Source organism: Aulonocara sp. 'chitande type north' Nkhata Bay, linkage group LG6, assembly GCF_057382095.1.
Source record: "Aulonocara sp. 'chitande type north' Nkhata Bay isolate Kocher_YH1m ecotype deep benthic linkage group LG6, A_spYH_male_GT1.1, whole genome shotgun sequence".
Classification (NCBI taxonomy): domain Eukaryota; kingdom Metazoa; phylum Chordata; class Actinopteri; order Cichliformes; family Cichlidae; genus Aulonocara; species Aulonocara sp. 'chitande type north' Nkhata Bay.
The window spans coordinates 6,239,336-6,254,506 of NC_141349.1; the positions used below are offsets into that span (position 1 = coordinate 6,239,336).

Below are 15,171 nucleotides of genomic sequence, written 5' to 3' on the forward strand. Positions count from 1 at the left end.
GATTGAAGTCTCCTGGTCATAGCACCTTTGGGTGCCAGTACTGAGTACCAGAGTTATCATAGATGTGAGCTTTCTAATTAAATATTTTCAGTATTTTTTTTTTTAATTTTCAATTCTAGTTTCAGTTAAACTCTGGCATGAGTTTACTGTTATTGTTGTTGTGTTTGGTTTAGCTTTCATTAGTTTCAGTGTCAGTTTTTGTCTTATTAATTATTACTATATGAAAGCTATTTGTTTGGGACAGAATGTTGAAGTGTTACATTACAGACAGATAATATTTTGAAACTGATTTGAATTAGTTTGTGAGGACACTGTAATGTTTCTGGGGATGTTCAAGCATATTATTAATTATTAATAATTGTAATTATTAATTATTATTAATTTAATTAATTATTAAAGCAAATTATTTGCTAGTTGTTCATTCTGACAACAACGTTTACACTGAGCTCGCTTTAAGAGGATGGAATTAAATATTGGCCTAACAAATATTTTGTTGTTATTATAGGAGCTGTATGAAATTTGTAATCACATTCCTCCTTAATCAAATGTTGTTGAAATGTGTGGCACTTTGAAATATGTGTTTGCGCTCTGTGTGGTGTTGCAAACACACACTACGTCAGATTAGTTTGGCTAATTTTAGCAGTGTTATCAGCAGTAGCCTGACTTTCTTCCATGCTACTGTCCACATCATGATACAAAATATGGTTATATGTAGCTTTGGTTGCTTGGATATATTCCACTTTATTCTGACAAAGCTGACATACAACTGCTCTGTTTTTTTAAACATCAAAGTAATGCAGAACAGAGCCGGCTAGCAAGCCTGTCATCTGTTTACTTTCACCCTCACTCATTTACAACTTCCTTTTTTTTAACATAGATTTCCTACCTGTGTATAGAAAGTGTGCCACATAAATGCATACAGCTAGATAAAGTAGATGTGTGTACAGTAAGGTAGTAAAATGGGTAGTAAAAAAATCTAATCTTAGCTCAGTGTGACTTTACTGTCTTTTCTGCACTTTCTCTTCTTCAGTGCACATGCACACCCTCTCTCTCACACACTCTCTCACAGACACAAACACACAATAGATAGGTGATGTGAACAAAATATTCAGTTTGAGCACAATCTGTTTAATTTTTGTAAATGCAATGAAAGTTTACCTGCAAGAGTTGAACCCAAAATAAGAGAGAGATAGAGTGAAGCCAGCAGGGAAAGTCATCAGCTTTTCACTCAGCTTTAAATAAGTTAAGAAAAGTTCCATCCATCCATCCATTCGCTTCCGCTTATCCTTTTCAGGGTCGAGGGGGGCGCTGGAGCCTATCCCAGCTGTCATAGGGCGAGAGGCGGGGTACACCCTGGACAGGTCGCCAGTCTGTCGCAGGACCAACACACAGGGACAGACAACCATTCGCACTCACATTCATTCGCACATTCACACCTAGTGACAATTTGGATTATCCAATTAAGTTAAGAAAAGTTATGAAATGAAATTTGCACTTAAACCACAAACTAACAAGCCTGACATTAAAAGCACCTGAACTGCTGCTGGTTGGTGTTAGCTTCTTCCATGCTGTGTTAATATGAAGAGTACACTGGTGCTGTAGAGCACAAAGGTGCCCACCCACTTTTGGAAGGTCTCCCATGAATTCATGAAGTGAATTGCCCTTTCATTTTTTCTATTGACATTTCAGACAATTCCTTTTTTAAAGGTAAAGGTACAAGATAGTGTACATAGATACTTTTAACAACAAAGGAGCTACTGATGCAACAATGCCATACAATTCCCAGAGTCTGCATTGAATGACTTCCAGCCTTCCCAGATTTACTCCTTTTCATTATTCCAGTATTGTACAATATCCATCCACCCCTCCATTTTCTTCAGCTTCATTGATTCAGGATCGTAGTTGGTCTGAACGCTATACCGGCTGTCGGTGAGTACACCCTGGACGGGTCACCAATGTAGCCGACATAGAGAGAGAGAGAGACTATTATTCACACTTACACTCACACCTACTGCCAATTTAGGCTCACCAGTTAACCCATGCATGTGGGAGGAGTCTTACATGCCCCCAGGGCCAATGCAGGAAAGGTCTGTATGGCCTAGTTATGTTACAGTGCTTGGTTCCTGACTGTCTTCACTTTTAAGATTTCTGAAGTTTCATCCTTAATCTTGACACATTTCTATGGCAACCGTAACCTCCACCAGTCAGAGACGTCACTGCTTCAAGGTAGGGTTGTGGGTAGAGTAGTTATTTTCTGCAACATCATGAATGAAATTCTTTTTTTCTTTTCATATTTTTATATTAATATTAATATTTTTATATTTTATTTTTATTCTTTTTATATTCTTTTTAGAAAAAAACTATCACTAGGTCAATATCACTAGGTAAGTCAGCGGTACAAGCTGTTAATCAGCATCCCTATGGAGAATATGAATATGGTTTTTCACTTCTGGAACTTAAGTATTGGGGTCTTTATATCAATACAAGCTATATGTTGTTAAAATACATACTGCCACCAGTTTGCTGCATGACTATGACTGAAATGGATGCAGTGTTGTTGAGTTTAATTTCTGCTGCATAAAACTGAGTAGAATCACTGTGAAAAATTTTAGAACAGCTTCAATATCATCACTGTTTATTGACTTGATGCTGTAAGGCTGTTATTTACTCTCCTGCTGACTGTTTTGATTAGATGAAAGTGAAAGAAAGTCAGCTTTTTAAATGTCACTCTGGTTTGCTCATAAAAAAAGGAGCTTTCATTGTATTTCAGAACTCAACTGAGTATCTCTTATGTAGATGTGGGGATGTTTATTCTGGAGGAAATTTGAAAAAAGCATGGAGGTCTTATTAGGTCAGCACAATATGAATCCTCCCTCCCATATTTGCAACATGTCAGTGTAAGTTTTAGGGCAGCAGTTACCACTGAGACCTCGGTGATATTTTCAATAGGAAATTGCTATATCGCAATTCTGATCACTTTCAGCGATAAACACAGCTGTGATTTTTTTTTTTCATTCTTGCTACTGCACAAAAAGATCTGGTGCCATGACTTTTAAAATCCTGCTTACAATCCAGACACTAAATACCATCAATTGGATTTTCAAAACTAAACAGATGAAAAATTGTTGGGCTCATTCATGGATTGTATGTGCAAAAACAGTGCAAAAAATGAATTCTTGGATTGGCCACAACAAGCAGTCAGTTGTTGCCTGAGTCATGGCTTGCTACATAAAGGCTGATAGAAAGTGTGCTCTGATTCGCATTTCTTTGTCTTTGGCTTCTGAACACTTGTCTATGACGTGTTGCTGCTCTGGAGAAATTTACAGATAGCTTGCTAAAGGTTTTTGTGTTAACAGGTAAAAGATCAGGTTACATTGACATTACAGGGAAGCAAAGGATGCAGAGGTTTAGAGTTGAAAGACTTTGTTTTGTGATAACTAACATTCAAACTAACAGGACTAAACTGGAGGTTTCTAGGCAGTAGTAAAATGTTGTAGTGTAACAATTAGGTACATTGTAGTGGCCTAATCCCTCAGTAATAAACAGATGAAGTCACTGTTTGCTGAGAGCACAGAACATCATCAGAACCCTTTAATGTGAGATGAGTTGTTCTTCCCAAACTACAAGCCATGAAACATAAGCATGTATGTTGATAACACCTATGTAAACTGACTTCCATTCAGATTAGCATCTTTTCCCAGGCCTTTTCTGCCTCTAATCGGCTTTGCGTTAGATAAACAAATCTTAGGCTTCTCGTTGCAAGGTAATAGAGAGGTCGGTGGCTCGCTCTCAAAGAGCGAGGTCCAGCTCGTGTTTCAGCTGTCGCAAGACACAATTGTTGGTCCTTTGTTCCTGTGGTGTGTGTTTGTGTGTGTTTGTCCTGTTGAGCTTTTATTACCATTAGCCCACAGCGATAGCAACGGTATAAATGACGGATTGTAAAAATGTGATGTGTACTCGCTAAAATTGATGATGGTTGAGTGAGTTTAGGAAACCAGACAAAAGGCTGAGAAACAGAAAACCATGGAGCAAAAGATCGAGTTGAAGGGGGAGCGCAGACAATGGCGTTATCTGCAGACAGGACCAGACACCATGATGTTACATAAGCTGTCTGTGTCTGTGTGTGTGTGTGTGTGTGTGTGTGTGTGTGTGTGTGTGTGTGTGTGTGTGTGGACTGTCCACTCATGAATAAAAGCAAGGGCAGGACTTCACAGTTATCAAGTTCAAATCTGATTTAATCACAGCAGAAACGACTGTGTTCACTGTGACAGCGCCATTATTCGTGGGTCTGCATGCCTGAGGCTAATCTTCTATGACGTCTTTGTGTGAAACGGCATACGTGCTGGTGGCTTTGTCATGAGGACATACAGCATGTGTTTTTTGGATTGGGGCTCACAGCATGATCTCATAGCGACCAAACATAAACACGAATAGCTGTCAGTTATGATTGGGTTGCATTCGTCATTTCACTTGCTGGGTATTTCTCTTCTAATAAATATTGCATATGTGGCTGTCAGCGTTGTCCACCTCCAAGATTCACTTTCCTCCGGAGCAGTGTGGCCTGGAGCATCAATGCTGGATTTGGATTATCTCGTCAAGCGATTCTGTTGCAACATTTTAACCAGATTACGTTCAATAAATGTTATTTGTATGCTTAAAAAATAATGAAGATTTAATTTTCTCATTGCTATTTTTATCAGATTCTTCCAGCCATTCTGAAGAGCCATGAAAATATTTTCTAATGTGAACTATGGCTTGTGGAGCCGGTGTTGTAGCTGTAGGTTTCTATGACGCTTTACATTTCTGGCATCCTGAACGATTGAATTGAGTAGAGGGTATTTTATCACTGCAGTTTCATATTCATAAGTTAAACACTGCAGCTGTTCTGTGATCACTCAGAGAGTCAGAAGCAACACAATTGCTCTCACACAAAGCGCACGCTCTGCCTGGGTTGTGCTGAATGGTGTTGAGTAAGTATGCCTCACTCTGAGCTCAAGCTCCAGCAGATTATTTTATCTAACTGCTAACCCCTAAATCTTATGACAAAGTAACAGTGTTTTCAACAGTGAGGTGAACTGAAGCATGATTATTACTGCTGCTGTGGGGAAAAAATACACGCAACCTGTAATTACCTTGAACAAAGAACCGCAATGAAAGGGTTGTCTAATGTCATTATTCGGACATCATCTGACACAACGCACAGGTTAAATGTTGATGCATCGCTGAGAGAGAACGGTAGAAGCAACAGTAGGTCTGGCACTTAGCGCTCGGTGCTCAGGCTCTGTGGGGATACAGCTGCTGCGCAGAGAGAGCTGCAGGAATGAGCGAGAACTGTGCTGTTCTTAAATATTTTCCCTAGTTGTAGCTCACCAGAGCGGTGTGAAAGTGTGCACCTTTTCCCAACAAAGAGCCTGATTATCACGTTTGAGATGAACTAAAGCTCATACACTCACTTGCCAATTTATTAGGTGCACGTAACCCTAACAGGTTTCCCTTTCCCTGCCTTCTGCCTGGCACAGATTCTACATTCCTCAGAGATTTTGCTCCCTATTGACATGACACACTGTCACACAGTTGCTTCAGATTTAAGGGCAGCACGTGATGTGAATCTCCCGTTTCACCATGTCCCAAAGGTGCTCTACTGGATTGACTGGCATCTGGAGGCCATTTGAGTACAGTGAACTCATTGTCACATTCAAGAAACCAGTTTGAGATGATTTGAGCGACATTGCACCTTATCCTACTGAAAGCAGCCATTAAAAGTTGTCAGGAGCAATACTCGGGTGGGCTGTGGTGTTTAAGGATGATCGGTTGGTGCTCAGAGGTCTGAAGTGTGCCAGGAAAATATCCCCCACAGCACCACTGACCTGAACCGCTGACACAAAGCAACATGGGTCCATGCTTTCATGCTGTTTATGCCAAGTTCTGACCCTACGAATCTGAATGGTACAACAGAAATCGGGACTCATCAGACCAGGCAACGATTTTTCAGTTTTCTGTTGTTGACACGTGTGATCTTCTGCTGCCGTAGTCTGTCCGCTTCCAGGTTTGGCCTGTTGTGTTTTCAGAGATGCTCTTCTGGATATCTTGGTTGTAACAAGTGATTATTTAACTTACTCTTGTCTTCCTATCAACTCAAAACAGTCGCATCATTCTCCTCTGACCTCTTGGATCAACAAAGCATTTTGGTCCAGTGAACTGTTGCTAACTGGATCATTTCTGTTTGTCTAACCATTCTCTGTAAACTTTAGAGATGATTGTGAAATACTCAGACCAGTCCACCTGGCACCCACAACCATTACACGCAAAGACACTTTTCTTCATCGGTTTGAACTTCAACATCTCGTCTTGACGATGTCTGGCTAATTAGATATTTACATTAATGAGCAGCTGAACAGTAATCAGTGCTTCCTCCCTTCTATCCTTGTACTGTTAAAATTCTAAGTGATAAAAATTACAAACATTTATGAAAATGCAGGAACCAAAACGATTACTCCGGAGTATTTCTGCTGTGCTTCAAAGTAATGATACCCACTATTCTAGAAAATATAAGCTGTATTATCATGACCCTGTCAGTGTTTAAATAAACTCTTTTTGATGGTTCAGCAGTTGTGCCACTTGTATTTGTACTTACATGTAATTTAGTGCAATGGTATCCAGCCAGAAGATAAGATGTCACAAGATAAAAAGAAACAGAGCAAAAGAGAAACTTGCATTTTATACAGAGCTGACAGGGAAGCCTTGTCAGGACAAAAAGGATTATAGGAAATAATTTCCACCCACTCACATGTCTGTTTGGATGCAGCACCAGGGGGAATTCAAGAAACCGACAAGATGGCTTCCGATCTTTCTGGAGATATAAGTTTTATGAAACACTTTCTTCTTGGCTGCTTTCCTTACTCACTGATTCTTTTCATCAAATATTTTGTTCTTGTGTCTATTCTCTGTCACTTAGTTTGTTTGTTGTTTTAACAGGCAAGCAAGTTGCTTGAAGAACTGCAAGGTTTTTCCCACATGAGTGCCTAAGTCTTTGCATATTTGTCCTTCTAGAGGTGGAAGCAGAGCCAGCCAGGCAGCTGGGCGAGCGACCGTCGAAGCGTCGCTGTTTCTGGGAGTACAGACGTGCTCGGGAGTCAGCCACAAAGAAGAAACTTGGCGGTGACGTCCACTGGTCTCTGTCCTGGAGCTCCAGCACTCTTCCCAGCACGCTGTACCGCCGAGAGGGTGAGAATACAGCATTACTGCGTGATGCTAGTGAATGCTATTTAATGCTGATTGTTTCATACAAAAAATAAATAAATAAAAAAGTCAGAAAAGTTACTAGATTATTAAGTGAAACTGGTTGTTTCTCTGGGGAAGACATTTTTGGAGTGCCGATGACCTAATTATTAAAAAAGATAATTGTCAGATTGATAAGTTAAACCCTAATCAAAGGGCTGGATTGAAGGTTTAGCAGCAGGAGTCATTAACCCAACGTGCACACTGCAGTTGGGATCGTCCCATTTCCCTTTTCTCCCGTGACACAGATCAGACCTGCACCCTCAGGCGTGTGCCCTACATACAACTTGCATGTCAAAATGTGGATTTTTCAACATTCCCATCGTACGCGAATCTCACGTCAGGCTCAACAATAGCTTTGCTGCAGTGCTGCAGCCCGTGTCGTGCTGTACAAACCAGAATGGCAGTCCTTTAAACTTAGTCCAGTCAAACCACTCAAACAAGAGTCAGCACTGATAACAGTTTACGTGTTGTGTAAATACTCCGTAAATCTATCAAACTATTGGGGTGGATGCTTATTTTAAATCATGTCATTCATTGTACAGTAATTTCTATGTGACATCTCTATGATAGTTCTGTATCATGTCATATACCTCTAATGTAGTCATTTCAGGGGGGAAACAATAGCTCTTGTAGCAAGCTCAGATGATCCACCCACACCATTTGCAAATCTTCTATTTTAAGGGGCTAGCAATTAGTAGAAAGTTGGTTTAAATAGCAATTTAGCAAAGTGCCTTGGGTGCCTAATGTTTATTTCAAACTTTAATCATGCAAAGCTGCTCTAGAAGAGTCCAGTACTAAAAATATAGAGCTGCAAACCATAATACCTCCAAATGAAAGCAGATATTAAAACAAATAGATGCCTTGCCTTGTACCACTGGGAGATTTGGCATCCTGACATTTTAAGGCCAGGTTTGGTAGAGCTGCACTGTTTTTACCTGACCGGACACGTATGGAGTTCATTTTGTTGTCGTTAATTCAGGCAAAAAGGGGCGACGCAAAGCCCGGAAAACAGATGCCAGCGACCTGACGCCGAACCCTCAGAAGCTCCACAACATCGGGGAGCAGCTGCAGAAGCTCAACGCAGCGATCGATGGCATGGGTCCGGTCAACGACCTGCCCGCTGTGGCCCGAGCCCGTTCACGCAAGGAGAAGAACAAGCTGGCCTCCAGGTACAGCATGCTCTTTACTGCCCTCCTACATCCTCTGCACTAAGTGAGAACACTGGAAATGCTCTGTATTGATTTATGAGGCCTGAGTGGGAATTTTTAGAGGGTTTCAGCTTTTGTAATTTGTTGGCAGAAAAGAGAAGCCTGCGGGGCTCTGTGGTCTAGTATCTGCAGTCTTTAGCCCTGTCAAGATTGGTTTTCAAATATGTGCAGCATTTAATAGTTGACCTTCTAAATTCGGGTGGTGGAGGACATGGACGGTGAAGAACACATGGAGACGTGATATCTGTGTGGATTTTAGACCATCAGTTGCATTCATGTGATGGAAAATAAAAGGATCTTGGGAAATGGGTCGTGTTTTTGCTGATTTGAATTTTTCCTTTGATGATGCCGTCATGTCGTTGCACTCTGCAGATCAGCAAGCCTTAAAAGAAACTACCATTTGTAAAATTTCAAACGGGCTTTAATTTACTTAAAATATGTCCCTCAGAATAACACACACACACAACACTGAAGGTCGAAAAGCTTGGTCTTCAGTGTATTTTTGCATTGCCTGTTTCTTTGTAACAAACTTACCTTGGATATTATCTTGACAGAATAAGTGAAGGAAGGACGGAGGGAAGCAGAGGAAAAAACAAGAGAGGCGGGGAGATGGAGGGGAGCAGGATGAAAAGCTGAATACAAGGAAATCAGGCAGGATTGAAGAGGCAGACGAGGAGTAGAGGGAAAGATGGGTCATATAAAGTTCATCTTTGCAGGGAGGGAGGGGGAGATTTCAGAATTCAGGACATTATTGCAGGAGCCTGGGAATATCTTGTAATTCAAAACATACATTAAACACGACGCAAACATGTCATCTAATAGAAAGTTTGGCAAGGACTTACAGAACTAAAGCTGAAAAAGAGACTGAAGGGGAGGGGAGTGAGGGAAATTTAACGTCAGAGGAAGTGTGACTGCGAAGTCACCGAGTACATGTTTTTGTTTAGTATGCAGGAATCTCATGTGAAGATTCACTTCTTTTACTCTGTCATAGCTGTGGCTGCGTGAGTCCAGGTTGGGGTTAGTAGTTGGATTAGCCTGACCGCCTTCAGACCTTCCTTCTCATTCTTTTCCCTGCTCATGTCTGAAATAACCTGCCTGGGGCATTCAGGCGGCACAAAGGAAAAACACTGGGCTGGTTCTTAGCCCTCGCCCAGTTTGGCACAACATTCCAGCCAACACGCTTAGCAATGATAACTGTCCCGGATGCTAACTTACTAACTAGACTCAGCAGGAATACACCATCATTTGGGAAAGTATTGTTTAGCTTCTTCAGTGGTTTCATGGTGTAGTGATTTTGACCAGTTAGAAACCAGAGGAGACACAAATCCATACATCCGCTGAAGTGAGCTCTTTCAAGTAATGAACCAACAAAAAGAAGCTTTATAGCTAACTTCTTCATAATAGACCTATATCACTGCTTTTTTTTTCTTTCTTTCTTTTTAAATAATTTTATTTGTATTTTATCAAAGTCCCTCCAGAAGCCTCTCCACTGTTCTGAATAGTAAATCTGGCTGCTTGTTTCAAGCTCTTATCTAAATACATGTAAAAAAAGAAAAAGGTGTAACGTCTATTTTAGTGGTGTTTTGGGCATATGAAGTGCATCTATAGGATCACCGGTTAAATTGGATTAAATAACAGCAAAATAAATGAAAACTTAAACATTGTTGCCATCTTTGCCAAAAAATAAGATATAAATATCATTTTTACAGACTAGAAAAATACACAAATATTCACACCAAAAAAAAGGTGAGTGGTAGGTGTTGTATGAACACGAGCAAAAGAAAAGCTCTGGCTCATTCCACCAGAGCACTGAGCAAACATTAAGCTAAGTCATGTTGTAGATAGAGAAAGCTAAAAATAAAATCATACTAGAACTTACCATCATCTTTTCTGCTACTATCTTATTATTATACTGTAACTGTATTTGCTTGCCACTACACAATTGAATGTGAGTGAATTTAATTGAGTTGAATGCAGTTTTATTTGTATAACACCGAATCACGACAGCCAACTCAAAGACACCCCCCCCCCCCCCCCCCCCATGAGCATGCACGGACTTGGGGAAGGTGGGAAGGAAATACTCCTTTTTAAACTTCAGTATGTAATTGGATCGTTGGAAGCAGGGACAGGACAACCTCCATCATACACTGTTAAGAGGTTTTGGGGGGGTTTTGCTATGCATTTCCTGTTATAATAATTTGTTTCACCTAGCTTGCAAGCTAATGTGAAGTTTGAACCTTTGGCCATCAAGTTTATATGAATTAGCTTAAGTTCGGCTGTGTTCAGGAATATAGGACTTGGTGACACCAGAAATAATAGCAAGGCAAGGCAAGGCAAGTTTATTTGTATAGCACAATTCAACAACAAGGTGATTCAAAGTGCTTTACAGAGACATTAGAAACAAGAACAAATAAAAAGCATGATTTAAAATTGAATAAAACAAGCAAATAAACTAACTAACTAATTAACAAACAAACAAACAAACAAACAACAGTATATAAAATCAAAACAGATAAAATCAGAACAGTAGATAAAATCAGTAGTTAAATGTAAGTTTTGAAATTTAAGCTTAAAGTGTGGATTTGGTGCTTTATTCAAATGCAGCTGAGAATAGGTGAGTCTTCAACCTGGATTTGAATAAACTGAGTGTTTCAGCTGATCTGAGGCTTTCTGGGAGTTTGTTCCAGATATAAGGAGCATAAAAGCTGAATGCAGCTTCTCCGTGTCTGGTTCTGACTCTGGGAACTGATAAAAGACCGGATCCAGATGACCTGAGGGATCTGGATGGTTCATACTGGGTCAGGAGGTCATTGATGTATTTTGGTCCTAAACCATTCAGAGCTTTATAGGCCAGCATCAGAACTTTAAAGGCTATCCTCTGACGGACAGGCAGCCAGTGTAAGGACCTCAGAGCTGGACTGATGTGGTCCACTTTTTTAGCAGCAGAATTTCAGGCTGAAGTCCAAGAACTACTTTGGATTTGACACAGTCTGTAGATTTACCCACAGAAGCAAAGTAAATCTTGCAATCTTTGCAACTTTGGCAATCTTTGACATTACAAATGCTGCTCAGTACTCATGTTAAGAAGGTTAATAATCATGTTTCACAGGATGCATAAATTCAGTGCAGAGAATTGCCAACCGTCATCAGATATCATCAGATTGTAGATTTCCTGCCTGATGCATTGTCCACAACACCCTATTGTGGCTGGCCACAGGTTGGCATACACTTCCAGGTTTCTTAAACACAACCATTTGCAGCCCTTTTCCAAACACATGCATGAACCAGAAGCTTTCAACTTGGTGAACACTTTTCCTACCTTCAGGCAGCGACTGATTTTCATTCAGTACATTACTTAAATCAATTTGCAGCTGTAGGTAATCCATCACAATAAACAGCAAGATCTCTCAAGGACTATTTTTGGATTTGCATTAAGAACAGAAACTCTATATCTCTATAATCACATTTCCAAATGTAAAAACCTGTGGTGCATATTGGAACCTGCTCAGTACTTGGTTAAGTCCCATCCCCGCAGTGATTAGGAACATTTAAATTGTTGTACTGTCGTCCACATCCTCCTCAAACCATCAGGGACTGTGGTACAAAAAAGAAAAACCTGGCAAGGCTCAAGTCAACATGTGGAGAAACACTGAGGAAATATTCTATCCAGCGCTACTGACCTGCAAGTATTTTCTTTCCCTAAGTTTCATTTAGCTCACTCATAGCTGTATGAAAAGAGAAATTCTCTCCACATTGCAGAAAATAGTCCCCATGAGAGGCATTAATATTTGACACGCATTGATTGTTTTATTCTCAGATCCCTTTTTTCCAACACTCTCAAACCAGAACTGGATTTGCCCTTTTGTGGTGTCAAATGGTCCTTCAGAGGGGTTAAAGAGGTTTTCAATCTTCCTCATGGTTTGGAAATACGGTCAGCGTGAGCCAGCTGACTCAGTAACGGGGTCATGTGGAGAATGGGAATGCTCGCACAAAGTCTAAAGAATGACAGTGTTTTATTTTCCTCTGTTTTCAGGGCCTGCCGGCTGAAAAAGAAGGCCCAGCACGAAGCCAACAAGATCAAGCTGTGGGGGCTCAATCAGGAATATGGTCAGTACTCAGGAAATCACTGGGTATTCTTTAGCAGGGGGTTTCAGATGCCTGACACTTCTGACTTTTCCCTGAACATATAGTCAAAATAGTCATTAAACTCTATACATGCTCTTCTTATAAATGATTGCATCTAGATTTTTATTTTATGTTTATTTTTATATTTCTCTCTTTTTCAAATGGGTGACCCTTCTTGCTGTGGGTGGCTAACAATAATGATATCTGCTTTTTCTTGTGATACAGTCACCTATACAGCAGCACCAAATATCAGCATTATAGTCTAAACATTTAGTCAGTTCCCATCAACCTTTTGGCTTCTCCCAGTAGTGACGGTGTTCAAATAAATTAGAGTAAAGTGAAGTTAAATGGAGGAGAGCAAGAAAATGCAAATCAGCTGCTAATTAATTAAACTGCTGCATTCATTAAAAACCAAAACTCTATCCTGGAGGTTTCCACAAAACCAGTGAGTGGTGTCACATGGGTGTGTCCATCTTTTATATACAGTGTGTGGTCCCACACCTAGTCCTAACTGCTTCAACGTGTGTGTTCAGAAATCTTCTTCTACTGTTCAAGTCAAGTCAAGTCAAGTATTTATTTATTTGTTTGAGTTAGTGTTGCTTCCTCATCAGCTTGCACTAGTCTTGCTTCTCTTCCTTAACCTTTTCTATCAAATAGAAGATAATCTTGGCCTCCTCTATCAGTTGTGTGTGAAAATCTAAGTAGATGAGCAGTTTCTGAGACAAGTTTGTCTCGCACCACAGCTATGTTTAGTTCAAAGACACATAAATCAATTTTCCGTCCCTTGCTCGGTTTGCAGTTTAGGAGTTCGTCTTGATCATGTCGACATGCTTAAATGCTCTGAATTCCTGCCAGGTGATTGGTTGATTAGATCTTTGAATTGTTGAGCCGTTAAACGGGTGAAGCAGTTTTGTATGTACAAAACTTCTAAACATTGTGAGTCTTTTTTCACTTCACGTGAGTTGACTTTAGTAGAGGAAAGAAGTGGGAGAACTGGCTCTGTGGGACAGACTGTTGTAACACTATATATGAGATGGAAGAGCCTTACAATTTAAATTGATAGATGATTGAATGAGTTAATTTATTATACCCAGCGTCAGTTAATGAGAGTAAAACCACATCAGAGGCTGCAGCGTGGCAAGGTGGACATTTTCCTTACTAATGAAATTTAAATCAAGCTAAATTAGTGAGAAACCATCTTTTCAAATAACACTGAAGATGCTCTGTTTAAGAAAACAGGTTAATGCAGAGAACTGATAGTAACAAGACCACGAGGAGCAGGGAAACCCTTGGAAGTGCGACTTCACCTCGCTCCTGATAATCAACACCTCGACTCTGCCAAATCTATCAGCCCAGTTCTGCCCACCTACTCCTCCTCCTCCTCGTCCTACTCTTCGTGCTCCTCGTCTGGTTTTCTATCGATCTCTGTGAATTCCAACCTCACTAGTAGAGATGGACCGATCCGATATTACGTATCGGTATCGGTCCGATACTGACCTAAATTACTGGATCGGATATCGGAGAAAAATAAAAAATGTAATCCGATCCATTAAATATCACGAAAGCACCTCACAAAACTTGCAACACGCCGTAACTCACCTCAGAACGTATGCATCACGTGATAGAGCGGCTGTGGCATGCGGGACCTGTCAGTGGTCTGGATAGCATGTGGAGCTTCGCTAGCAACCTGGCATTTCATCTCCGACAAAGTTATCCCCGAGAGAAGTAAAGCAAGTGTGTAAGTCCATCTCTGAATGTTTGTAAAGCATTCCCACGTTAAGCTTAACAAGCGACTGCCTCTCGCTCTCCGGCTGCTACTTCAATCGTGAAACTGCTTAAATCAGCTGATCGGCTTTTCTGTCGCGAGTCTGTCTCTCTTGTTTGTTTTTGGTCCACTTTGCGCCAGAAAGAGCAAACCAGCGGCTGAACAACAGCAGCACGTTTAAGCTTGATAAGCTGTTGTTAGAATTTATTTAATATTAATTTCTACACCAGGATCTTTTTCTACGTAGCTGACGGCTGGTAACTGTGCAGGGGCGGATCTAGCAAAGTTTAGCCAGGGGGGCCGATAGGGCATTAACTGGGAAAAGGGGGCACAAAGACATACTTTTCTTTCTTATTCTCATTTAAAATGTCGAGCTTTTAATAAATAATTATCTGACACCCAAAGTTTTAATTTGATGTAAAATGAATAGAAGTCAATTACTGTATATAGTGACTATTAAGTCTAATATATATACCCTAGTAAGCTATAGTACTTTTTACTTTGGGAAGGTACCATCTGTGCAGTCTGCAATTTTGTTGAAGAAAGATGTTGAATCTATTTAATATTTCTTGAAAAATAATTGATTTCTGTGCATTTTTTTTCACACTGCATCAAATTAAGGTTGATTACGTCGATTAAGCATCATGAGGTGGCGCGTGAGGGGTGGTTCCCTATTTTTTATTTATTTAATTTTGTTGTTGCTGGGAGTTGGAACCCTATTAGTTAGGTTGCTTAATATTTACGCTAAGTACTCTTTAAAATACCAGAATAGGGAGGATGGTGTAGGTTTAA

General features: G+C 40.3%; 1 protein-coding gene across 4 annotated transcripts in view; it reads left to right on the forward strand.

Moving 5' to 3' along the window:
• LOC147327140 (uncharacterized) overlaps positions 1 to 15,171 on the forward strand; it is a 33,197-nt gene that overhangs the window by 12,968 nt on the left and 5,058 nt on the right. For all 4 annotated transcript variants that reach the window (XM_086294767.1, XM_086294768.1, XM_086294769.1 and 1 more), the window contains 3 exons: positions 7,051 to 7,224; positions 8,261 to 8,450; positions 12,523 to 12,596. In XM_086294767.1, coding sequence (XP_086150893.1) covers positions 7,051 to 7,224; positions 8,261 to 8,450; positions 12,523 to 12,596 — 438 coding nt within the window. The remainder of the gene's footprint in view (positions 1 to 7,050; positions 7,225 to 8,260; positions 8,451 to 12,522; positions 12,597 to 15,171) is intronic.